This window comes from Prionailurus viverrinus, chromosome B1 (genome assembly GCF_022837055.1).
Source record: "Prionailurus viverrinus isolate Anna chromosome B1, UM_Priviv_1.0, whole genome shotgun sequence".
NCBI classification, from domain to species: domain Eukaryota; kingdom Metazoa; phylum Chordata; class Mammalia; order Carnivora; family Felidae; genus Prionailurus; species Prionailurus viverrinus.
Window position 1 is genome coordinate 184,611,838 of NC_062564.1, and position 27,560 is coordinate 184,639,397.

General features: G+C 39.1%; 1 protein-coding gene and 1 pseudogene across 3 annotated transcripts in view; both read right to left on the reverse strand.

Moving 5' to 3' along the window:
- STIM2 (stromal interaction molecule 2) overlaps positions 1 to 27,560 on the reverse strand; it is a 151,443-nt gene that overhangs the window by 57,809 nt on the left and 66,074 nt on the right. For all 3 annotated transcript variants that reach the window (XM_047856571.1, XM_047856570.1, XM_047856572.1), the window contains one exon: positions 3,353 to 3,467. In XM_047856571.1, coding sequence (XP_047712527.1) covers positions 3,353 to 3,467 — 115 coding nt within the window. The remainder of the gene's footprint in view (positions 1 to 3,352; positions 3,468 to 27,560) is intronic.
- Positions 10,197 to 13,786, reverse strand: LOC125163761 (non-histone chromosomal protein HMG-14-like; annotated as a pseudogene).

Sequence of the window (27,560 nt, forward strand, 5' to 3'; positions counted from 1 at the left end):
TATATATTATATAAATATATAAAATGTATATTATATAAAGATATATAATATATTATATAATATAATAATATAATAATATAATATAATATAATATAATATATAATATATAATATAAATTATGTATAATATACACTATAATATGATATAATATAATATAATATAATATGGCCTACAAGTGTTCAAGTGAAAGAAAGAATCACATCTCACTTTAAATCAAAAGCTAGAAGAGCACCTGGGTGGCTCAGTTGGTTGAGCGTCCGACTTCAGCTCAGGTCATGATATCTCACGATTCTTGAGTTTGAGCCCCGTGTTGGGCTCTGTGCTGACAGCTCAGAGCCTGCTTTGGATTCTATGTCTTCCCCTCTCTCTCTCTCTGCACCTCCCCCACTCATGTCTGTCTGTCTGTCTCTCTCAAAGATGAACACTAAAAAAAATTTTTTAACAAAAAAATTAATCTGTCTAGAAATGATTAAACCTAGAGAAGAAGGCATGTGAAAAGCTGAGACAGGCTGAAAGCTAGGTCTCTTGTGCCTGTTAGCCAAGTTGTCAACAGAAAGGAAAGTTCTTGAAGGAAATTGAAAGTGCTACTCCTGTGTACACGCAATAAGAAAGTGAAACAGTCTTATTTGTATGGAGAAAGTTTTAGTGTCTAGATATAGAATCAAATCAGCCACGATGTTCCCTTAAGCCAAAGCCTAATCCAGAGCAAGACCCTGACCCTCTTCAATTCTGTGAAGCCTGAAAGAGGTGAGGAAGTTGCAGATTTCTAGTTAGAAGCTGGCAGAGATTGGTTCACGAGATTTCTCCACGGCGTGAAAGAGCAAGGTGAAGCAGCAAGGGCTACGGCAGAAGCTGAAGCAAGCTATCCAGGAGGTAAGTAACCAAGGTGGCCACACTAAACAACAAATATTCAATACACACAAAATAGCCTTAGACTATGAGATGCCATCCAGGACTTTCACAGCTAGAGGAGGGAAATCAGTGCCTGGCTTCACAGCTTCCAAGAAAAGGCTGACTCTTTTGTTAGGCGCTAATGAGGCTGGTGACTTTAAGAGGAAGGCAATGTTCGTTTACCATTATGAAAATCCTAGGGCCCTGAAGAATTATGCTAAATTCACTCTGCCTGTGCTCCATAAATGGAACCACAAAGCCTGGATGACAGCACATCCGTTTACAACACAGCTTACTGAATATTTTAAGCCCACTGTTGAGACCTGCTGCTCAGAAAATAAAGATTCCTTTCAAAATATTACCACTCACTGACAATGCACCTGGTCACCCAAGAGTTCTGATGGAGATGCACAACAAGATTAATGTTGTTTTCATGCCTGCTAACACAACATCCATTCTACGGCCCATGAATCAAGGAATAATTTCCACTTTCAAGTCTTACCAGTTAACAAACACATTTCATGAGGCTATACTGCCAAAATGATTCCTCTGATAGATATGGGAAGTAAATTAAAAACCTTCTGGAAAGGATTCATGACTCTAAATGCCATTAGGAACATTCGTGATTCATGGGAAGAGGGGCAACTATCAACATTAACTGGAGTTTGGAAGAAGTGGATTCCAACCATCCTGGAGGACTTTGAGGGGTTCAGGACTTGAGTGGAGGAAGTAACTACGGATGTGGTGGAAACAGCAAGAATAGAATTAGAAAGGGAGCCTCAAGACGGGACTGAATTGCTTCAATCTCATGACAAAACTTGAACAGATGAGGAGTTGCTTATGGATGAGCAAGGAAAGTGTTTTCCTGAGATGGAATCTACTCCCGGTGAAGATGCTGTGAGCGCTGGTAAAACGACAACAAAGGATTTCGAATATGACATCAATCTAGTTGATAAAGCTGGGGCAGGGTTTGCAGTTAGGAAAAAAGTGCCACTGTGGGTAAAATGCTATCAAAAGCACTGCATGTTACTGAGAAACTGCTCAGGAAAGGAAGAGTCGGTGGGCGTGGCAAACTTCATTGCGGTCCTGTTTTAAGAACTTGCCACAGCAACTCCACTTCCAGCAAGCGCTCTGGCCGGTCAGCGGCCACCCTCAGTGAGGCAAGTCCTCCACCAGCAAAAAGATGAGACCTTGCTGAAAGCTCACATGGCGGTTGGCATGTTTTGGCAATAAAGCATTTTTTTAATTAAGGGATGTACATCTTTTTTGACATAATGTTATCTATGGCACGCTTCACAGAATACAGTGTAGTGTAAACGTAACTTTTATATGCGCTGGGAAACCAAAAAACCATGTGACTTGCTTTACTGCAATATACGCTTTAGAGTGGTGGTCTGGAACCAAGGCATATCTGTACACAGATTAAGTTTTACGGAGCTTCCCACCATTCTAGCACTTTCCCCTCATTACACTGATATTCTTTCATCTCTAGTACTACCCAAGTTCTGACTACTTAAAATTGGTATGGGGAAGGGAAATGGAGAGACAGATTTTTAAAGCATGCTATAAACCTTCTCATATATTAATACAAACACCAAGCACTAATGGGGTAGCATTCTGTATTTTCCCATTTCCAAATGTTACCAGAGCCAGTCTAGTGAACTTTATTATGTCTTTATCCTCTTATGTGGCAGTCTGTCCCAACTTCCTCCTCCTTTCATTTCACCATTCAAAGGTGCAGAGAAAAATACACACAACACCAATGCTTGACTGATAAAAGAATAGAAACATAAAAACATTTGGAAAAAGACATTTTGGTTGACTCTGTTACTCAAAAATAAAATAATAATAATAATAATAATAATAATAATAATAATCTTTTTCTTTTCTAGTATTAGGGATCAAGGTGAGATTTCAGGTCATACACTTTTCCTGCCCCACTTAGTTACTGTCCATGAGACAGCCTGAGGATCTAAGGGCAGAAAAATGATAAAATATAAATTATAGAACTTTATCATGCAACTATTAGAAGACTTCATAAAGAACTTATTTAAGGAAAAGCTTAAACATTCTGTGCCTTCTGAAGACCTCAGAAAACTGTATGTGATAGTTAAAAATACAACTTTGGGATCCATATTTATTTGATAAACCTTTTATAATAATGTCACTTAACATCTGAAGCAATACGCCACAACTTTAAGCTCTCAGACATGCATTACCTTACTTATTCTAGTACAAGGTATCAAATTATCTGGCAACAGGCTGACCCATAATGAATCCTAAGAAAGATAAAAATCATTTTTCAAAATCAAAAGTGGAAAAATTATTTACTAAAATATAAGTATCCTCACAGAAAATGGTAGTTTGATTTTTTTCATAAAATCATATGCAATTAGTGAGTTGACAATGGCTACGCAGGGCAAAGGGCAGGTGAGGGATTCAGTTCACTAAAAAGTCTTACCTTCTGACGTTTTCCACTGTTTCCATAAATCCTCAACAGTTATATGCTTATCTTCTCTGTGCAGATGGCTGTGTTTATTAGTAGCATCTTTATATTTCATATCTTCTCTGATAAACTATAAAAGAAAAAACACTAAATTAAGTAAACTTAAATGCACTATTCTAGTCTCTAAACTGAGAAAAGTTTGAAATCCAGTAGGTGGCGATTTTCAGATAATAACTGGTATATTTTTGGTATTTTGTATTCACATTATTCTTATATGCTTATAAAATTTATTTAACAAAATGTCTTCTACTAATCATAACAAGAACAAAAACTTAGGGGCACCTGGGCAGATCAGTTGGTTAAACGTCTGACTTGATTTTCACTCATTTCATAATCTCACAGTTCATGGGTTCGAGCCCCATGTGAGGCTCTATACTAAGAATGAGAAGCCTGCTTGGGATTGTCTCTTCTTCTCTCTCTCTCTCAAAATAAACAAATAAGCCTTTAAAAGACAAAGTACTTATTTAATGCTCATTATTTACCAGCTACTATTCTACATTACGTACCATGTCTATATATCTACACACACACACACACACACACACACACACACACACACACAGTCTTTTAACTTTATTGACAGTTCTGTGTTATGTATCCCCATTTTATAGATGAGAAAACTGAGACCCAAGGAAGTAAAGTAATTTGCCCAAGGTTGAAAAAATCACAAGCAGCAGAGCTAAGATTTCAACCCAAGAGGTTTCTAATGCTCAAAAACATAGCATACTGCCTCAACATTATACATTTTTACCAAATACTTACTGACAGGGTGTTTCAAAACACACTGAGTACTCATCTCAACTACTACCTCATATTTCTGTGTTCTCCTACCTTTGAAGCTATCATTTATAACTGAAAGGCATTTGACCATAGTGGTCAGAACTAAAGTATTTTATAACACTAAAGTAGATCCTCCATTAATCTTACTTTAAAATATATATGGAAAGAGGCACCTGGGCGGCTCGCTTGAGCATCTCACCCTTGATTTTTGGCTCATTATCTCATGGTTCATAGGATCAAGCCCTGTGTCGGGCTCTGGGCTGACAGCGCGGAGCCTGCTGGGATCCTCTCTCTCCCCCTCTCTCTGCCCCTCCCCCAAATAAACAAAAAATGTGAAAAGAATTTTGTTAAAGAAGAATAAATAAAATATAGAGAGTGCACTAAAATTTTCTTTGCTAAAAGCAACCTGCTCTATATTACTTCATTACATAAAATCCTTCAGATGTTCCCCACTGTCTCCCAAATAAAAAGCAAACTACTTTTTTTTATGGCTTTTTTTTTTATGGCTTATATACCATTTCCCAATCCTATTCCTGACAATCTTTTAGGCCTGATGCCTTGACACTTTCCCCATATAAACTCATTAATTATATGAAACAAATAGTTTTCTGTATTATTATGCTTTTTCTATCTCATTTCTGATTTTTCTTGTTTTGGTATTATTTTATTTGGTATCTTTATCAATGTTTCTAATTTCAAAAATAAAAGATCATATAAAAGATTATTTCAGAAATCCATAATGCAGAAAGTGAAAATCCCCTAGAACTCCCAACCCCCAAGACCTATTTTTCTGACTTTTATATGCTGACAATGAACATCATCTTCAGACAAAGGTCAAATTTTACTTTTGTATTGTTTTCTACTGAAACTAAAAAAAATAAATTTTTTTTAAATGTTTTTATTTATTTTGGAAGAGAGAAAGAGACAGAGCATGAGCAGGGGAGGGGCAGAGAGAGAGGAAGACACAGAATCTGAAGCAGGCTCCAGGCTCTGAGCTGTCAGCACAGAGCCTGACGGCGGGGCTCGAACCCACAAACCGTGAGATCATGACCTGAGCTGAAGTCAAATGCTCAACCGACGAAGCCCCTAAAAAAAATAAATTTTTAATAGCTGTGTAATACTGAAAAATCATTTCACTTTTCTGCGCTTTAATAACCTCAGTTATAAAATGAAAAAAAAACATTTTAGGATCAACACTACTATTCAACATGTGGTCGTGGGACTGATGTCAGGCAGCAAACTGATACTCATCTACAGTATGTATAGAAATGGAGAGAAGCCATTTAGAAACCTTTACAGCAATTATACACTTTCAAAAGCTCTGACCCAAGCATGTGATAAATGTACTTATCGTGTAGGCCCTATCTGTAATGAATTGGAAATGAAAACTCTGGTCCTTCACCATAGATAACTTGAAAGGCAGGTATCTAGGTCTATTACTTATGTCTTTTTGCTGTTCTAAAGACAGTGCCTCACCCTTGTTTTCTAAATACCATTTTTACAAGTGATTTTGAAAGAGGCCTGCCTCATTGCTACAACTCTTGCCTAGTTCTATTTCATATTTTCTCTTTTCCTGTTTCTGCCCCTTCCTCTTTGCTCTTCCAGATACCTTCAAAATCTAGTAGGTATACCTGGTAAAATCAATGCCACTGAGATGTTCAGAAACCACCCCTAGCGTGGAAAAGGTTCAAGAGCTAGAGAGAAATTCTATATTGAAAAGCACCATGATGAAAAAAGCAGGGAGGAAGCCTGCCTTGGAAATAGTCCAGCCACTTGGAACAAATGGCAACTGTTTCATATTTGTGATACATGAAAAATAAAAAAAGAAAACCAATGTCCTAGGAAATTCTTTACACTACATGAACACAACATAAAAATAGAGTTCTGTGGGTTCAGGATCAATATATTTTGGAAAAGAGAGCTAATTTCCATATATGGACTAGATGAGACATTCTAGCTACTGAACTATTTTAGAAAGCCTAGGATGTGTATAGACATCTGCCAAATTACGTGTTTAACAAAATAAAAGAATTGGGGTGCCTGGGTCGCTCAGCTGGTTGAGCATCCAACTCTTCATTTCAGTTCAGGTGACTATCTCACAGTTTGTGGGATTGAGCCCCACACTGGACTCTGTGCTGACAGGCGGAACCTGCTTGGAATTCTCTCTCCCTCTCTCTCTGCCCCTTGCCCTGCTTGTTCTCTCTCAAAAATAAACAAACATTTAAAAATAAATAAATAAAAGAATTTAGGTATCAAAGAAGGGCAATTTAAAAAAAGCTCATGAAGATTATCTATATAGTTCACTTAATGTAAAAGAACTATCTGGCTCCTACAAAAGGTGGGTCAAAACTATATAAATGCACAGAATTATATTTTCCCTGGAGTATATGCTTCTGTTTTAAAACACGACCCCGAAATAATACAGTTCATAACAAACCACATAGAAGTGTAGTCTGTATCTCCTATATCTTCAACATTTTTATCACAATGTGACTAGAAAGCAGTAGAATCACTTTATGTTGAAATTAAGTTGGAAAATTTTTAACTCAACCAAACATACTAGAACTCATCAGCTTCCATTAAATTCTCTTCTCAATATCCTATAGACCATTCTGACCGTTCAGACTTTTCTTTAACTTCAAAAAGAAGTGCAAATTGTAGAAATGAGACAGGCTAACAGAAGAAATTTTAAAAGCAGTCACCAATAATTGAAAATGCATGAGAAAACAAAAAACACTTATTTGTTGAAATCTGTGAATTAAGAAATCAGAAAATAGATTCAAATTCTATGAGGTAAATCTTCAAACAATGTACTGCAAATTACATTAGAGTTCCTGGCTAAACATATCCAATTATGCACCTAATTAAACCTACTATAGGAAAGCCTGAATTGACAATACAAATACAGAAGTATTCAAATAAATGACTACCGAATATTCTTTCAAAAACATTCACCCAGATGAATCTTTTAAATATATTCTTCTAATACCATTATGGAATTTACATATCCAGTTTCAGGAAGTTAACTTTTAGATGATAAGTTGATTTCAGTTCCCTGTATCTCTAATATACACATTACTTTGTATTTTGTATTTATATTTTACATTTGTGATGCTATGCATTTTTTGTTTTTATTATATTTGCATTTATATTTGTGCTGTTATTTTTATAGTAGTGCTTAATAAAGTCTGACACATAATAGTGCACTCATATCTGGGGCCCTTTTCAGCCTATACCTCTTCCCCTACCAACATCAGTGTAGCTCATCCTTCACTCAACCTATCACCCACTGCCACAGCCATGTGACTAAGGGATGGACACTTGACCCAGAAGAAAACAATCCAGAGCATGACCAGGATGAAAGGATTCTATTTCACAAGAAACTGCAATTCCGACCATAAAAGGCTAGGTCACTTGGTGATGGTTCTGGATCTTTAAGGTGATAAGGAAACTGGTGTCGAAGGTATCACTCTATGAACAGTCAAGACGAACCACATACAGAAGTCAAAGCGCCAAGAGAGAAAGAAACGAAAGAGAGCACAGCAAGAAAGAAATGGCACCAGGAACTGGCTGGTGACTTCCAGTTCAGCTCCTGAGGAGGCCTGGGCTACACAATTCTTGTCCTGATTTCCATGACATAACAATGACACATAAGTGTTTCCCCTTTTATTTTTAAATATATGATTTTAAGATCTCAATATTCATGGAGAGGTGATTTATCATCACAGTTAAGCACTCAGACTCTGAGTGTAACAGACTATATTCGAAACCTGACTCCACTACTTACATTCTTTTCAGCCTCGTATTTCTCTTCTGTATAGCGAGGAAAATAAAATTACCTAACACAAATGGTTATGAAGAAAATTCACTTAAAAATGCATACCTAGCACACAGGAGCGTCAGAAAATAAAAGTAATTTGAGTCGTTTTTATATGTCAATGTTATTATTGCTGTTGAAGTTTAAAGCCTGAATAAATTACTTTCACCTTGAGTAGTCTGGTAGGTTTAATATGCATTTTGGAAAATAATAGACATTTAAGAAGCTAGGATTTCCTAATATTCTTAAGACAACCATTTCAGACCTCTGAAACAAAATACATACATAACACAGAGATGAAGAGGAAAACCACAGCCTTTTCATTGACAACGTAAGCAGAGATCTTCCCAAGGAAATCTGTCATCAACAGTGTCCAAGGTCTGATACGTGAGTCAGTTAAAGTAAATGGGTTCCAGGGCACCTGGGTGACCTAGCTGATTAAATATCCACCTCTTAATTTTGGCTTAGGTCACGATCTCGCAGTTCATGAGTTTGAGTCCCTATCCAGCTCTGTCTGCACTGACAGTATGGCTCTTCCTCCCCCCCCCCCCAATATATAAACTTAAAAAAAAAAAAGAATACTAAAATAGCTTAGTATAATGTCTAATGGGAAAGAATGCATACCAGAAAGGATCACTGTTATTCTCACCCGTAAAGACGAAAAAGCTAAGGCTAAGGGAGGGTTGGCAATTCATTCCATTTCATACAGTTATTTAGGAAACCTAATACCAACATAAATTTTAAAGAATTCCAAAGTTTAAGTCCTTCACCACTATTCACACCACCATCCTAACCTGGATGTTCTGAAAAATGCACTGATTCCCAAACTCTTAGAAATAATACCATGTTAATAAAGCACGAATTGTCCATATTCTTCATCCCAAAAGTGAACACAGTGGTTGAGAGCGCAGACTCAATCTTCAGACCAATACATACGAGTGTAGTTGTATCTCAAAGTTACTATTTGCCATATGACTTTAGTATGTTACTTCCCTCTCTGTGCTTCAGTTTTCTCGTCAGCAAAATGGTGACAAGAGTCATGTATCAAAAGGTTATGAGGTTTAAGTGGCTTATTTCATATGAAGTGTAAAGAATAGTGCTTGGTATATAGTAAACACTCAACAACTCAGCTATTTCATGTAAATCATTTTTAAGATAATGAGTTAAATCTTTGCCCTGGTTTGCATCATTTCTTGAAATGCTAGAAGATGACTCTGAGGCACTATAAAACGCCACTGATAATCACTGGTCTAAGAATTAAATCTACGGAGCAGCAATATCAAATCCTGCTTGATACTTACCACACAGAATGCTGTAACAATGCAGGGACACGGGCTAGTGCTAAGATAGTTCTGTGTTAATAACTCTGATCTTCTCATCTAAGACAAATGATGACACCTACACAGAACCTAAGAGAACACAAGCAACTGGGACGTGTTTTCATGGAATTACAAATGAAAAAAGGTAAATCACTTAATATCTGAGAAAAAATTCTTCAGATCCTACATTCAATTTTTTTTCAAACATTAAAAATCTATACTAATGAAAATTTCAAGCTGATTTGGACAGTTTCCACATCTTAACTTTATTCTTTGTCCAGCTGCCACAGTACCATTTCAGCCCTTAATCTCACTCCCTAAGTTTCCAACATCAAAAACCCATCAGTCAATCTTCAGTTTACCCACAATAAATGCACCAACGACCTCCTTAGGATTCTGTTCTCAGAACAGCTCAGAGTTCAACTGGCCTCACAATGACTTTGAACACCATTTAAACTAGACCACAGCCTTTTATGCGCTAGCTGGAGAACTTACCCAGTATTTATGACACTAATTCAACTGAATGATCGGATGAGAGATGACAGACGACAGAGTCAAACAACTAATTTACAAAGACTTGTAAAACACAATGTATTTATGAGCTGAAGTTTGTTTTACAGGAACCAATACATCACCTATATAATGACTACTCTTCGAGATTATTATTGATTATAATCCAAAAATCTCTAACAAAACTACCTATGATTCCATCAGTCTATTCAATAGTAAATAAATAAATAAGGTCCTATACTGTCATGAACATCAAGACAACAAAGTACAGTGATTCCTGGAGACTATAAATAAAGTATGCCCTGTGACTGCCCTAAATTAATTCCTAAAGAGAACTTCCAGAATTTTTAGGATAATGCACAGAAAGAGGGAATCAGGCAGAGACCAGCAGCCTCCTGAGGTGAAGAGGTGGAGGTGGGAGCTTGGGGAGAACTAGGGAGAGGAGGGGTTACAGGACTCAGTACAGAGAAGAGTGGACTGCACAGAGAGGGAAGCGTGGATTATCGAGAGAGAGAGAGAGAGAGAGAGAGAGAGAGGGAGAGAGAGAGAGAGAGAAAGGCTGCCTGGAGTCTTTACTGACTACTGATCAGCCCGTGAGTACAAGAAAGCCATAGCAAGCTAAGGAAAGAAGACACACAAAAAATTTAGAGGAAACAATCCCTGAAGACTACATATAGCAGACTACATACAGTGCTTGTTCCAATAAGACAGAGTGAAAAATCTCGTAATTTGTGGGAAAGGTTTTGTCTCAGTACTGTGGAACACGAACCCCAGACTAAATTCTACATGGACTCTGCCCTCAAAACAGCTTATAAATACAAGGCAAGGGGATTAAAGTGCTCCCACGTGACCTAACCCTGTCCTAGAATAAAGCTTAAGAACACTTCTATGGACACAAGATACTCAGTACCTAACAAGGTAAAATCTACAGTGTCTGGCATCCAATGAAAAACTACCTCGTATGCTAAGATACAGAAAAATAGAACCCAAAACTAGGAGAAAATTCAATCAAAGCCAATTCAAAAATGGCAAAGATGAGAGAATTAGTAAACAAAGCTATTAAAGTAGTTATTACAGCTATATTCTATATATTCAAGAAGCTAAAGTAAATTCTGAGTGTGTTACTGAAGACATGTAAGGTCAAAGCGTTTCTTTTAAAGACCCAAATCAAAATTCTAAACATTAAAACTACAATGACTGAGATGAAAAATACACTGAATGAGATTAATAATAAACATGACAGACTAAGATATCAGCAAACCTAAATACAATAAGCATGAGAAACTGTGCAAATCAGAGAGCGAGCAGTGGGGCAATTTCATACAGCCTAACATAAGTGTAATTGGAGTCCATAAGGAGCCAAGAGGGAGCGACAAAAAAGTATACTTCAAGAAATAATGGCCGAAATTTTTCCAAATTTTATTAAAACTATAAACCCACAGATCCCAGAAGATCAATATACCTCAAGACAAGAAACATAAAGAAAACTACACCAATACACATCATAATCTAATAGCTTGAAGTCAGGGATAAAGAGAGTAATCTAAAAGCAACTTGGGAGGGGGAAAGGGGATGAAAACACAATAGGAACAGAGGAACAGAGATAAGGAGGACAGAATTGTCAGAGAACATAATCCAGAGACCACTTAGGAAGCACATTTAAAGTGTGAAAGAAAAAACTGCTAACCTAGGATTCTTACCCAGCAAAAACAGCTTCCAAAGATGAAGGCAAAATAAAAACCTTTTCGGACAAACAGTAAGGGTTTATCATAGGAAGTCCTGTATTGCTGGAACTGTTCTTAAAAGCCGTATAAGCAGAAGGAAAATAAGACCAGACGGAAATCGGAGCATAGTTAGAACGGTTTTGGAGGAGTAACAGAGGCAAAAGCTTAAGTGACTTCAAGAATGAGATGAGAAAACTAGTACAGAAATCCTTTTGAGGGAACTTGTTGGAAGAAAAAGAAGAAAGGAACTGGGCAATCACCAAAGGGAGAACTAAGAGTTGGAAGTTTTCATACTGCTGCGTTTATGAGGTGCAAGACAATGGCAGGTTTGAGTCAGATGGGAAAGATCAGTAGGAAACGGCACATTGCTAAAGCACTGTCCTCAAGTTGTCCACAGGAGACAGGAGATGAGATGAAGTGCTTGGATGGAAAAATTCGCTTTTGCAAGGAGCACGAACAGTGAATGAATCGACAGTAACAGGAGAGAACATACAGTTTACAGCCACACAGGAAGGTGAATGAGCCTCCCAGTAGCCTTACATGGCCTCTGCCAAGGAGACAGGAAAGAATCCTCCTACCCCAATCCTTAGATCTCTGGTTAGTTACCACATAGTTGGGAAAAGTATAGGAAATAAACTAGCAGCGGGAAAGAAAAGGAAAATTATGACCAATCACACTTAATAGATTTTATAGCAACACAAAGATTTCTCTTCGCTATCTTCTACACCAGAAAGTAACAGTTTCAAAATTTGAGAATCAAAATGGCACAACTGTATCAAAACTGGATACACGGGTATATACATTTGTCAAAATTCATGAAACTGTAGAGCTAAAATTTCTGCACTGAATTGAATGTAAGATATACCTCAAATATTTAAACCATCAAGAATTTCAAGAAATTCATTATCTTTCATAGGCACAATTTTATTCATTAAAAAGATATTACTTACTTTAAATGTATTGCTCATCTCTCATGATTGTTAACCCAACCTTTAAGAGATGACATTAATTTGCCATATATTATACTTTTTCATGTCTTTTTTATCATTGTTTGGTTTTTCAGGGTTGAAGAGTTTAAAATACTTCCATCAGTGAGACTCAGGGTTGTAACTATAACCTGTTTCTTTGTGTTTTTTAGTTGTTTTATTTTGTCATAATTGAGATTTTATTGGCTGTTCTGAGGATCAGTACACAGACACTTCAATGTGTATACAGCTCTTCACATACGTACCAAAAACCTAAAAAATCATGCACTTATGATTCTTTTCTAAGCAGCTATTCTGGTGGCTTTCCAGCTTAAAATCTGGAGGCAAATTTTCCTTCAACAGGTATTAAGTACCAATATCTTCTATTATACAATGTTACACAGTTACGGCCCACTAATTCACTGTATCATATACACCACACACTCAAATTTTCATCTGTCAGGGCACACTAACAAAGTTACTAGGAAAACTGGAGTACAATAACCAAAGATGTTACAGAGTGTACAATATTAGGACAGGGAGAGCCAAGATTTCAAGGAGTGGTTTTCTTGAAGAAACAATTCTACCAAAAGCAACACAGGAACAGAAATCATTTAAAATGTTCAAGATATATTAAATGCATGACTGACATCAAGTTACCATTTAACATGCTTTGTGTTATAAGATATAAAACTATCCCTACATATGGAATATCAGGCTGACACCCAAGATGATCAAAGCCTCCCACACTCAATATCCCACCATTTCCAGGCTGTAGCAAAAAATAACCAGGAAATGATTTTGCTTCTTTTAAAAAGCAATTACACATCAAAAAAAAGGGGGGGGAGGATAAGGTGGGACTCTCTCCTTAAAACTGTTTGTAGAACTATTAAAAAACCTGCATTTACAAAATAGTTCCTCTGGACTGTGTAAGAAGGGAGGTAGGGACCACTGATAAAGACATGGTATGCAATATTAATTAGACTGAGCTTTTTCTCTCCTGCTGCATCAGAGGCGACTCTCCTCATTGCTAGTTTCTCTGTCTTCTGCAGGGAAGTCTCCTCTCATTTCTTAGCCACTTCAGCCTGTTTTCGTTTTGCTCCCCTTTCCCTTTCGTTTGTACTTCTTTATCTGAAGATTTAGCCTTTCCTGGTGTCATTTCTGACTTGGTTTCCACTTCTGCAGAAGCAGGTTTAGATGAAAACCTTGCTGATGCCCCTTTTGGGCTCCTCCTTCACTGCTCCCTCAGTGGACCTGATCTTCCTCCTGGGCATCATGGTGGCAGGGCAGGCATGGGCTGGGTGCACGCAGCCCCGAGTGTGCCAAATGCCTTTCACAAAGCTGGATTGCCTGGCACCTGCCACTCCTCCGGCCCCCCTACCTGTTTGGACCTCTGTGACCCATTTCTCTGAATATGATGATCCTACGGTGGTATTCCTATTTCTCTGAATATGACAATCCCAGCTAGGAGGCTTGTTTGACCTCCTAGTTATAGCCACAGAAAGAATTTAATTTCCTTCTATCACCACATACATATACTATGTAACTAATGAGAGACAGGTAAAACACAGAGTTGTCTGCCAGGCGGAAATGAAATGAAAATAAGGGTCACACTAAACTATAAAGCAACAAATGCCATATGGGAAAACCAAATGCAAGAAATTTCTCTGGCTTAGAATAATAATAAAAAAAAATTTTTTAACATTTATTCATTTTTGAGAGACAGAGAGAGACAGAGCATGAGCAGGGAAGGGGCACAGAGAGGGAGACACAGAATCCGAGGCAGGTTCCAGGCTCTGAGCTGTCAGCACAGAGCCAAACGCGGGGCTCAAACTCACAAACTGCAAGATCATGACATGAGCCGAAGTCAGTCGCTCAACCGACTGAGCCACCCAGGCGCCCCTGGCTTAGAAGAGTAATAGAAGAACACACACACACACACACACACACACACACACACACACACACACACACAGTAAAATAGCGAGGACTATTGGAAAGACATTCTATATGGATGGATGAATAACTACATGGATGACATTCTGTTTCTGCTAAATCTTAAAATTAATCTTATGAGCTGCATATAATTTAACATACAGAAAGAGACAGAGAAATCATGAGTGAAATGCCCGGAGAGGCATATAAAAATATGGGATGTGTACAAAGAGCAGTCTGTCTGCAGTTAACTGTGGCTAGAGGAGAGAGTGCATCAAGAAGATGCAGAGTAAATGACAATGGCTAGAAGGATAGATTATGACCACACCATAAAAGGTCTTAAATGCCAAATGAAGAAGTCTGGGCTGTATGTGGTAGACTCTAGTAGTGACTCTAAGTGTGCTTCCTGGACCAGCAATGTCAGCATCTGGGAACATGTCAGCAAGTCAAATTCTTGGGTCTCATCCCAGACCTACGGAATCAGAAATTCTAGAGTTAAAACCTGGGTTTCAACATATCCTCCAGGTGATTCTCTGCTGCACACTACAGCTTGATACCACCGGCCTATGAAGACCCACTAGAAGTTGCTGAGTCGGGGGGAGGGGAAGAGAAAAACAAAATATGTTCCAAAGTGTTTTAATCAAGTAGTAATAGTCGAAATGGATTTTAAAGGAGGAAAAGACTGGCAATGACAAGACAAGTCAGAAATCACAGAATAAAACAACTCAGAGAGGGAAACAAAAATGCAGACCAAGATGAGACTGGAGCATCAAGCCTGAGTTGCAGGTAAAACAGGAATACCATCAACAAAAATAACATAGAAGAGAGAAGAAAAGGGGTGCCTGGGTGGCTCAGTCGGTTGAGCGTCAGACTTCGGCTCAGGTCGTGGTCTCACAGCTCGTGAGTTCGAGCCCCATGTCGGGCTCTGGGCTGACAGCTCAGAGCCTGGAGCCTGCTTCAGATTCTGCATCTCCCTCTCTCTCTGCCCCTCCCTCACTCACGCTGTCTCTCTCTGTCTCAAAAATAAACAAAAACATTAAAAATTTTTTTTTTTAATAAAGAGAAGAAAACAGTATTTTCTAAACTTTTAAAAAATTTTAGAAGTTTATTTATTTATTTTTAGAGAGAGAGAGCGCAGGAGGGGCAGAGAGAGAGGGAGACAGAAAGAATCCCAAGCAGGCTCTGCACTGGCAGCACAGAGCCCAACACGGGGCTAGAAGCCACAAACCAAGAGATCACGACCTGAGATGAAACCAAGAGTCGGATGCTCAAGTCACTGAGCCACCCAGGCACCCCAACGATATTTTTTTTCTAAATATTTATTTCTTTTTGAGAGTGCAAGAGAGCATGGGGGAGGGGCAGAGAGAGGGAGACAGAGAATCCCAAGTAGGGTCTGCTCCATCAGCACCATCTGCACCTACCTTCCTTCCTTCCTTCCTTCTCTTTCTCCTTCACCCAAGTTCAGGACAAGGCCTCTCCCAGCTCCCTACCCTTGTCTCTCACTGGCAATTCCCCTAATAAATTTCTAGCATGTTTAATCTGCTACTGGTGTTTGCTTCTTGGAGGACACAGACTAACATGAGTGCAAAAGAAAAATATCATCACCCTAAGAAAGTAAGGTCTAGCAGCAAAAAGGGGAAATTAAAAAAGTGATGATTAATTTAGAAAAACTGACCTAGTGGATTAGATCACCAATAAAAACTGCCTGGATGTTGATTCTAGAGTGCCATAGAGGCCAATGCAGAGCTCGAACTCACGAACTGTGAGCCAAAATCAAGAGTTGGATGCTTAACCGACTAGGCCACCCAGGCAACCCCAGAAAACAGTATTTTGAGGAAGGTGGTGATTGGTTCAGCGTGAACTTTTCTAGAAAGGAAAACAAAGAAAGACAGCAATGTATTTCTTTTTTTTTTTTTTTTTTTTTTAGCATTTTTAGCATTCTCTTTTTTAGCATTTAGGATGCTGTGTTAGAGATCTTAGCAGACAAAACGTGAGAATGGAATTCACTAGAGAAGTCAGAACTAAGCTTATACAAAAATGATAATTAAAGCCACGAGACTGAATAAAACTTCCTAGAAAGGGAAAGAAAGAACAGAAGAGGCCCAAAGACAGGAGTGCTATGGAAGAGACTTCTGTTTTCCAATCCCAGTGTAAAGAGCTTGGAAGTCACCAGTCCACCCTAACAACCAGCAAAAAGTTGAACAGACTGAAGAGTAAACTCTTCCTGGATCTGTAAGAGAGGGGAGGGCCCAGGACAAACTGCTGCCCCCAAGACTGGAGAGACTGGCAAGCAAATGCAGGGAACCTCAGCTGACTTTAACCGAAGCAGAGGCCAAGGACCCGAAACTGCTGGGGGATTGGGGAGGCGGTGGGGACCCAAACTAACTGAGGAAGGGCTGCAGGATCAATGCAGGCCAGTCGGAGACGTAAAACCTCCAGGGATATCCAGTCATGGGGTGGAGGGGGAGCGGAGGGGTGCCTACTGTATCATGAGATTTGCCTCCAGGAGCTCAATCAGATTACCACAGGGAACACTGAAGAGAAATCTCCTCCTGCTTCTGGCAGGTAGAGGGGGAAAAAACCACTTCCAAATGCAGACGGTTCCCAACCTAGGATGGTTCAACTTAGGATTCTTCGACTTAATGATGGTGCGAAAGAGATACACATTCAGTAGAAACCGTACTTTGATTTTCGAATTCGCATCTTTTTGCGGGCTAGTGACATGTGTTACGATACTGTCACACTGCCGGGCAGGGCCAGTGGCATGGCATCGCCCAGCCGGCCGCGCAATCACAAGGGTAAACAACCAATTCACTCACAACCACTCTGCATCCCTACAACCTTCCTTTTTCTCACTTTCAGTGCAGTATTCGATAAATTAATGAGATATTCAGCATTTTATTATACTCAGGCTTCGTGTTAGATTATTCTGCCCAATTGTAGGCTAATGTCAGTGTTCTGAACACATTTAAAGTAGGTTAGGTGTATTAAATGTATGTTCAACTTACAACATTTTCACCTTATGATGGGTATATTGGAATATAATCCTTGTAAACTGAGAAAAAGATGTGTGCTCCAGAGCACTCTGTTCCTCTTAACAAGGCCTACCCTCAGGGCAACTAGTTAACCAGAGCCTAACCTGCAAGGGTATTATCAGAGCCTAACTGACAAGGCTCAGCTCAACTCTACTGGGCTCTAGCCTTCCAGTGGGAGAAGAGATATACCCAACTCCAGCTCGCTCCAGCCATCCTGTCTCACCTAAGGAAAAACAAAAAAACAAAAATGAGAAAGACTTGTGAAGGTTACAGTCCAGAACCATAGGTTCAATGAAAGACGGAGACCTAATCATGGGTCTACAGAACACTTCCCCTCCCCCCGTCGCCACACCACCCTATTACCACAGGCCTATTTACAGCAGTTTCTTTTGTCCCATACATCATGTCTAGCTCTCAAGAAAACATGGCAAGACATACCAGAAGGCAAAAAACAATCTGAAGAGACAGAAAAGCATCAGACCCAGACATAGTAGGGAATTATCAGACCAGGAATTTAAAATCACCATGATTAATACACTAAGGATAATAGTGGATAAAGTAGGTAGTATGTAAGAACAGATAAGCAATATAAGCAGAGATGCAAATCCTAAGAAAGAACCAGAAAGAAATGCTACAGATCAAAAATACTATAACACAAGTGAAGAATTCTTTTGATGGGCAGACTGGGCAGAGCTGAGAAAACCTCTCTGCGGTAGAGGACAGATGTATTGAAAGAAACTTCAAAACCCAGAAAGCAAAGAGAGGACTGAAGGAAAACAAAACAGGACTATGAGGCAACTACAGAAGGTATAACATAGGTGTAATGGGAATACCAGGAGAAAGAGAGAGAAACAGAAGAAACACCAGAAACAATAAAGACTGAGGATTTCAGGGCAGTGAAGATACTGTGTGTAACATTTTAGTGATGGATACATATCCTTATATATTCATCCAAACCCAGAGAATATACAACACCAACAACAAGCCCTAATGAAAACCATGGACTTGGGGTGATTACAATATGTCAGTGTAGGTTCATTCTGGGTAAAAAACATACCAATGTGGTGGGTGATAATGAAAGAGAACGCACCCCATTGTGGGGGTGGAGGTATACGGGAAATTACGGTATCTCCCTCTCAAGTTTGTAGTAAACCCCAATTGCTCTAAAAAAAAAAAATTAAATCTTAAAAAAAAATTATGGAATACATACAGTTTGGGGTACAAAAGTAAGAACAATGAAGAGATCAGAGAAGTAGCCAGAAATAGGAAAAGGAAAAAAAAAGCAAGTTCTTTTCAATGCTATCCCCCACACCACCATACTCCAGTCAGACTGAGTATTCTCTATTACATAAATTAGTATCCTTTGTTCTTCCTTTAATGCATTTTCCCTACTCTGACCCTTCCTCTTGGAGTGTCTCACCTATCGTTTACACCTGTGAAAACCTTGCCCACTTCCAAAGGCCCATCTCAAGGACTCCTACTCCAGGTTTTTCTAGATGCTCTTCAAACAAATGTACAGTCTCTCTTCTGAGACACAGAGCACTTTCACGATTCACGTGTATCCCTAGTACATAATATGCCCTGACATACGTTGTCTTTATATCCCTAGTAGAGGGTAAGCCCGTGGAAGTCTATGCTGGCTTGTTTCATTCTGCCCCATATTCATACAGTGCTATATATATAAATAGAAACTTTAAAGCCTTAGGTGTGTTTTGTTTTTAAATGAATGCTCAACAACACCCTTGGTAAGGAGCCTAGGCATATTTCCCAAGCCCTTGAAGGAACTTAAGTAAAAAGAAAAATGAAAACAAAAAAAAAACCCAGCTATTTAGTTCGAAAAATAGTTTTTAAAGACCATAAAAATTCCTGTACTTCTCTAAGACTTGAAAGAAATTTTAGGAACTTAGGAGATATAAAAATAAAGGTCAATTGGCAAGTGTTAGCAATTAAAGTGAAAGGCTCTCAAAGATTTTTTATTGATTATTTTAAACATTTTCAGGATTAAGACAAAATATTCCTTCAGTTTTAAAAAGGTTCTCTTTACCAACTGAGTTTCATAGCCTTATAGTTTCAGCCTCCAGGCCCAACAGCCCTATAAAAAGGCTGGGGGGGGGGGGGTGGGAGGGTAATAAAAATATGCAGCTCATCAACACCTGGTGTTACCAGTACTAGATCAATGCCATGAGCCGTGTCAAGCCAGGCAGACCCAGCAAAGCCAGGATAGGAAGCCTAAAGGAAATACAGGGGAAAGTAGTCTTTAAGGTGAGGTGAGGCAGGTTCTCCAGCCATGCTTAAGATAACACTTAAGACGTAAGTCAGTACGATTCAGAACAAATACGGGGAAGAAGCAGGTATGAGGCTCTAGTGAAAGAGCTGACATCAACGTCTAGAGGTCTGCAACTCAAATTGAGGTCATTAATAGAAACACAGTTCAAGAACGTATCCAGGGAGACTCCTTCTGAGTCCAAGGCTCAAAACTGAACACAAGTTCAAAACGCAACAACCTGGAATTGTGTCTCAACATGTTCCAGAATGAACGGAAGTTGGGACAGTTGGGCTCTATCCCCGCTCCTACGCTATGTGACCTAAGTAACAATCTAAGCTTCCGTCTCCTCATCTATAAAACAGGGATATGACCTGTCTTGCCTATCCCAAAACAACATTGCTAAAGAGCATGTGAGACACCATAAACGCTTTCTGAACCATGATGGTATAATCAACACACGGCAGGGCTATCTGAGGAAAAGAACAGTTTACCTTACATCCAGCTCCCTGATACAGCACAGCACCTTACCTTAAGGCCACACGAAATGCTGCCTAGAGCAAAACAGTCTTCTGAAGACCATGTGGTTAGTGACTGCAGCACTTACTTGTGGGAGAAATTCTGGCAGGCCAAACACTGGATAGGTGCATAGGAAAATTTAGACTATTATGGAATATTCTTCAGATATGAAAATTTGGGACAACCAGAAACTTACTACAAAAAAATCCTAGCAATCAATGAAAGGGTCAATGAGTACTAGTTCACCTTAATACAGAAAATATTGTTAAACTGTATTATTTCCAGGGAATAAAAAGACAAAAAAAAATCACTTAACTCTAGAAAAAATGGAATAATGCTGAAGTCTCTGTCATGTTACTAGAAAACAAAGTGTTCCATACATAAAGACAGCCTGATAAACTAAACTGAAATCCAAGCTTTACTAATAGCACAAACCTTGGCACAATACTTGGATCAATTTAATAACAACTTAGTGAAGCACGTAAAACATGGGTAAAGGTAATTACAACAGAAAGCAGACTGCAGTAAGACAGAGTGAGTTCATTACATGGCCCCATTTGCCTAGGACAGTCCCCATTCACCTGTTGTCCTGGTGTTAATTATTAATAGCAACCTCATTTACTCTCAAAAGTATTCCAGTTTGGATGATGAATTATATGGTCACCCTATCCATAACAACAAAGTAAGACAGATGGAGTTAATGTTACAGTAAAAGCACAAATTTATTTAACTCATTTGTGAAACAGGAATAAATAGGTTTTGTACACCCCAACTGAAAGATGTTTCAGAAGACGAGACAATACGTGAAGTTTGCTACACACTCAAAAAATATACATTCCGTAAATGCAGTGCCACGCCGTGATCCTGAAAATGCCCAGGGAAGAAGGGGAGGAGAGGGGCAGGACTGACCACTGTGCTCAGTACAGACACAGGTCCTCATTCACATTCCTGCCGCTCTGCCCTCATCCGGTCTACAACGGTATGTAACACAAAACTCCTGTCAATGGAAATTAAAAATGAATGGAACAAGAATGGGAAAGGATTCTTTTTCATGAAAACATAATTGCCAGACATTCTGACTAAAGAAAGAGGAAATAATTTGAAGGGACTAAAAGATTTACTAGTTGAAGCAGGGGTTGTGGTAACTTCCTAGAAAGAGGAAAAGGTGCTGAGTTGAAAATGATTTCGTAAGTTTTTGGCTCTTTATAGACAGATCTCATCTATAGACCATTCATTCCCAGTTTATAAACTGGTTGCATTTAAATATACGTATCTGCCATTTGAAACCTATCTTTCCACAGAAACTATTATGATATTTAAGTACCTACCTACTGGCAGCACAAAAGCCCACTTAATCCATATGTGCTGAACTCCTCAAATGACATGCAACTAAGGATGTATCAAGAAGAGGGAACCCATTAGGCACCTGGGGGGCTCAGTCAGTTGAGCGTCCAATTCTGGCTCAGGTCATGATCTCATGGCTCTTGAGTTCGAGCCCCACATGGGGCTCCATGCTGACAGCACAGAGTCTGCTTGGGATTCTCTATCCTCCTCTCTCTCTGCCGCGCCCCCTCTCTCGCACATGATGCTCTCTCACTCCCCAAAGTAAATAAGACATTTACAAAAAAAACTTTACAAGAAAGAAGAGGGAACCCATTATAATACATCAAAGTCAGAGGGGGCAGAGGCAAGGGCAAGACAGTCTGGATGGCAGGACAGGGTAGGGTTAAGACAAAGTCCTCTGGTTATTATGGTGGTTGCTTTGAGGGACAAGGAGACACAAGAATAGAAACAGTCTGGGAGAATTAGATCTTATCAAATATAAACAGAAAGATAATAGCAGTTGGTAAATTAACTGGAAAAGCAAGAGACAGAGAAAGAAGCCCAGTAAAGAGGTACTACAATTGTCAAGACAAAACATAAAGAGCCCAGATACTCAACTAGATAAAGCAGGGCAGCAAACTTAGAACTTAAGAAATATCCCAAGCACAACTATGAAATAATAAACATATGCTCTTAATATCTCTCTCAATAATTTATACAATGGTTCTTAACCATTCTAAGTTATAAAACCATCTTACTTGAGCAAAAGTAAAGAATTCTGTCCCCAGCAAAACACATGCACACTCTGCTTTACAGTAATAATTATTGTGTTATACATGTTTATGACTTCCTGTAGAACATATTAAGAAAAACTTAAGGTAGGACTTGGGCAAAGTGAAATCACAAAGTATAGGGGCAGGAAACAATATCTCTTGCAAGACCATCACAGTAGCCAAATATAAATACTGTGCCTGAGATTATAAAAACTGTTACAAAAGTATAGTGCAAAAACAGCTATTACATTTATTAAAGGACAACATGGGCATCAGAATCAACAGAGGACTTGTTACAACAGATTTCTGAGCCCCACTCCCACATTTCTGATTCAGTAGGTCTGGGATGGGACCTGAGTATTTGCATTTCCAAAAGTTGCCACTTTGTCCAGGAAGCATACTTTGAATCCCTAGAGCAATCTTTTAAACTTGTACCAACTCCTTTTCATCCACTTCTCTTCCTTAAGCCCAAAGATTTGGTTGCAGTGATCCACTTTGTCCTATGGATTTATCGCCTTTGCTTCCTCATTCCGTAGGCATCATGCAAAGAAGAGTGCCCCAACCATTTGTCTACCTTGCTTCCAAACACACAGCCTCTATATTATTCTGAATTGCCCAAACTGCAGTTAGGAAAAAAAAAAAAAAAAAAAAAAAATTTGGAAGCGCGTGGGTGGCTCAGTTGGTTAAGTGTCCTACTCTTGATTTCAGCTCAGGTTATGATCTCACGGTTCATAAGTTCGAGCCCCACATCAGGCTGTCTGCAGTCAGCACAGAGCCCGCTTTGGATCCTCTGTCCCCCTTCTCTCTGCCCTACCCTGCTCATGCTCTCTCTCTCAAAAATAAACAAACATTAAAAAAAAAAAAAAAAAAAAGAACATCAGGAACTGATATGCTACACAGTTAAGAGACCTATATACAGGGCCACCTGGGTGGCTCAGTTAAGCATCTGGCTCTTGGTTTTGGCTCAGGTCACGATCTCATGGTTTGTGAGGTCAAGCCCTGTGTCAGGCTCTGAGCTGACAGCTCGGTACCTGCTTGGGATTCTCTTTCTCTTTGTTTCTGTCTGTCCATGGCTTGTGCTCCCGCTCTCTCGCTCTCTCTCTCTTTCTGTCTCAAAATAAATAAATAAACTTTTTAAAAAGGAAAAAGAAACCTGTGTATAGTGAACAATGAAAATTAGAGAAGAATAAATATTAACACTAGTAGGAATTTGTTTTGAAAACTCCTCACAATTACCTGTTCTCATAAAAACGGAATGAAGTATATGTGACTGAAAACAGATCTTGCTTTATATTCATTCGTGCAGCAGTCTCCAGTTTCAATTCCCCAGACCCCATAGGGATATACAATCTAATCCACTCATGAGGGAGAAAATATTAGAACTTCCATTTATATTTGATTTTATCTCATTTTTAATTTGCGTGTTTGTGAACACTATAAAAAGGCGTAACAGGATTACAGCATGTGTACATATATCAAATACATCTAATACAACTGTGTGTGTGTGTGTGTGTGTGTGTGTGTGTGTGTGTGTGTAGGTATCAGTACATCTACTAAATCTATACACTACTTACATATAGCTACTGATTTGTAAATTGTACCAGGGAGGGCATAATGATGGTGATGTGCTATACTCATCAACATAAGAAAGCAACACACACTAGAAACCAAGAACATGAATTCAGTCTGGCATCAAACCTGGGCTGTAGCACTTACAAGCTGGTGGCCGTGGGCATACCGTTTCACCTCCCTAAGCCTGTTTCCTCACCTGCAAATAAGATAAAGAGGATCCTCTTTGTTCACAGGGTTGCTGTGAGAAGCCCATACCATAATCCATGCAAAGTGCTCAGAGTGCGAAACAAACAGTAAATGCTCAATAAATGTTTCCTATTCTTTTAGTACACAAAGCCATAAACATAAGTTCGAGAATTCCTGTAGTAACAAAACTAAATGAATCCATCACTTCCCAATTTTGGCCATTTAACCCTCTTTTTTTCTACTGAATACCTATTAACACCCTCGGCCACCCTAAACTGGATGCTTATTGCTATTATTTTCCAGAAAGATTTAAAGTCTGTTTTTATGATGACACGTTAGTTAACTGAACTATGAAACTATAAAACTTTCAAATACGTAGGAAAACCCCTCAATAATTACAACTTAACAGACAGCAAGAGCTCTGTAGCACCCACTGTCCTCACCTCACCTCTACCCTGCTTGTCTTTTCAGGTCAATGCCAAGTGATCCTTCGGTCACATAAGTGGTACTGGTACATGATTACACATGCAACCCACTGCTTAACAGATACTTTTAGGGGTGCCTGGGTGGCTCAGTCAGCTAAGTGCTCGATTCTTGATTTCGGTTCAGGTCATGATCTCATGGTTGTGAGATCAAGCCCCACATCGGGGCCTGCTTAAGATTCTCTCTCTCTCTCTCTCTCTCTCTCTCTCTCTCTCTCTCTCTCTCCTCTCAGCCCTTCCCCCACTCGCACTTTCTCTCTCACTCTCCCCAGCAAAAAAAAAAAAAAAAAAAAAAAAAAAATTTTCAAAGATAATTTTAATCAGACATATCAATGCTTTAAAATTCCAGACATATACTAAGATCAACATGAAGTCTTATTATGGGTCCCCTGCAATATGGAGCCTGTTGAAAGAAGTTCTATGAGTTTATTGTTTTTCTACTTTATAATTCCATGGCTCGAGAATTCCCCATCAAATGTCTCTAGTTAGCAGAGCACAGAAACAAACTGGTAAGCAGCCTCTAAAAATGGCGCCTCATGAGCCCAACATCTTCACCTTCATACCTTGTCTGACAGCCTCCCCTTGCGTACCAGCTGGACCCCCTCTAACAAAGAGAATATAGCAAAAAAGTAAAAAGGGATTCCAATTCCAAGCTTAGCTTACAAAAAGACGAACTTCCATGCTGTTGCCTTCTCCTGCGCGCGGCGCACACTCACTCGCTCTCTCTCTCTCTCCGTCTCTCTCTCTCTCTCTCTCTCCTAGAGTGCCCTCCCACTGTCTCTGAGGGAAACCCATTGCCATGCTATGAGCAGCCCCATGGAGAGAGCCATGTGTCAGGAAACTGTTATCTCCAACCAACAACCAGTAAAGATCCGTGGGGGCCCAGAGCCCCGTGTACCAGGCCTTGAGACCGAAATCCCAGCTGGTATCTGAACATCGGCCTGGTGAAAGCCCCGCAAGCCAGAAGACCCAGCTAAGCCACACCTGGATTTGGGACCCACAGAAAATGAGATGGTCAACTGTCGCTGCGGTAAGCCACCAAGTTTGGGGGGAATTCGCTCCATAGCAAAAGATAATACATAAGTTACAACTTTAACTTAAAATTTTCAGTAAAAACTACATGCATTTATTCCTTTGGAAGCAGTACTCCACATAATTCCAAAACTCACTGATCCTATTTTAAAAGTATTTTCTAGGGGTGCCTGGGTGGCTCAATTAGTTAAGGGTCTGACTTCGACTCAGGTCATGATCTCATGGTCTGTGAGTTCGAGCCCCACATTGGACTCTGTGCTGACAGCCCAGAGCCTGGAGCCTAGTGCAGATTCTGCTTCTCCCTCTCTCTCTCTGCCCCTCCCCTGCTCACGCTCTGTCTCCCTCTCTCTCTCAAAAATAACTAAACGTTAAAAAATAATAACAATAATAAATAAAAGGTATTTTCTACTAGGTTTTTCTAACCCTACTTTTGCCTGCTTTCATTGTGATTCTCCTTATTTCAGACATATACCTGTGCTGTTAGCTAAGTTTTCTAAGCAGTGTATACACAAATGATGACAAAGGTGCATTTCAGGCAGAACAGCTAATGTAAGAAAAACCAAAATACCAGGTACAGTTTTTTTTTTTATATAAATTGGTTTTAAACTTGATTATATACATCAAACAGCTGATAAGAACAAAAACTCTAAAACTACTTATTCTTAATGACCTCACTAAAAAGGAAGCATGGATAAAAAGGAAGAAAAATTAGGTGAGGGGAAAGGATTTTTAAAACTTTTTTAAAAAGAGGAAAAGTAAAAACAGACAACAAAGTTCAGACACCCTAGAAACTATAATAAGGTTTTCAGTCACAAAGCAGGCAATAACAACATGAATTCTCACTGCCTCCTACACTGTGCTCAGGGCAATGAAACCATCCATTTCTCTTATTCAAAGTATTTGTTAAGAAAGTACCTACACTTTCCAACATATCTTCAATGCTGGCAGAATAGACAACCCTGAAGGTAATCAAAAACTCAATCCAAACAGGTCACACACAGATTGAGCATGCACTGACAGCTAATCTTTTTGATCTGAGGCCGGAGCAAAAGCTTTACATCCTGTTCCTAATCTAAAACACTCATGTCCTCTAATTTCAGTTTGAGAATAGTACTGGAAAACTGCCAGATACCTACTCTCTTACTTGCCCAAGTACTGAATACAGCATACACTTTAAGTAAATGTTAGTTACCTTCTGAATGAGGCCTGCCATGACCACCCTATTCAAAATCACAGCTATCTATCATCTACCTGTCCTCAGCCCTCTTTTCTCAGCTTATTTTGTTTTTTGTTTAGTCTGCCTTTTCGCCCCAACAGAATGTTCACTGAAGGGCTTGAAGATTTATGTGGGATTCTGTCTGTTTTGTCCCGGATACACTCTAAGCTCTATTTGAGTATCTGGCATAACCAGACCCTCAAATATTAGCTCAATATTAAATGCGTGAATAAATTAGAAAAGTAAATGCTTTCTCATATAACTGAAAACAAAAAAAAACAAAAAGCAGAGGCACTAACTACAGAGAAAAAAAATTAAGTTTTCAACTCGCATTTTCAAATGCTAAATATTTTTCTAAATTAAAAAAAATAACATTTCAAACAAAAAAAAAATCACAAGAAATTAGGTATTTTAATTTTCTTAATTAAGATTTCCCACTGGGCACCTTGAGTGGCTCAGTCAGTTAATGTCTGATTCTTGGTTTCGGCTTAGGTCAAGATCTCACACTTGTGAGTTCGAGCCCCACACTGGGCTCCATGGTAACAGTGTGGAGCCTGCTTAGGGTTCCCTCTCTCCCTCTCTCTCTGCTCCCCTCACCCCCATGTACTCTCTCTGTCTCTCTCTCTCAAAAATAAATGAATAAACTTAAAGAAAAAAAGTTTCTATTAAACTCATTAAGTTTTTGAATGATGACTGCTCAAAACCCATAACG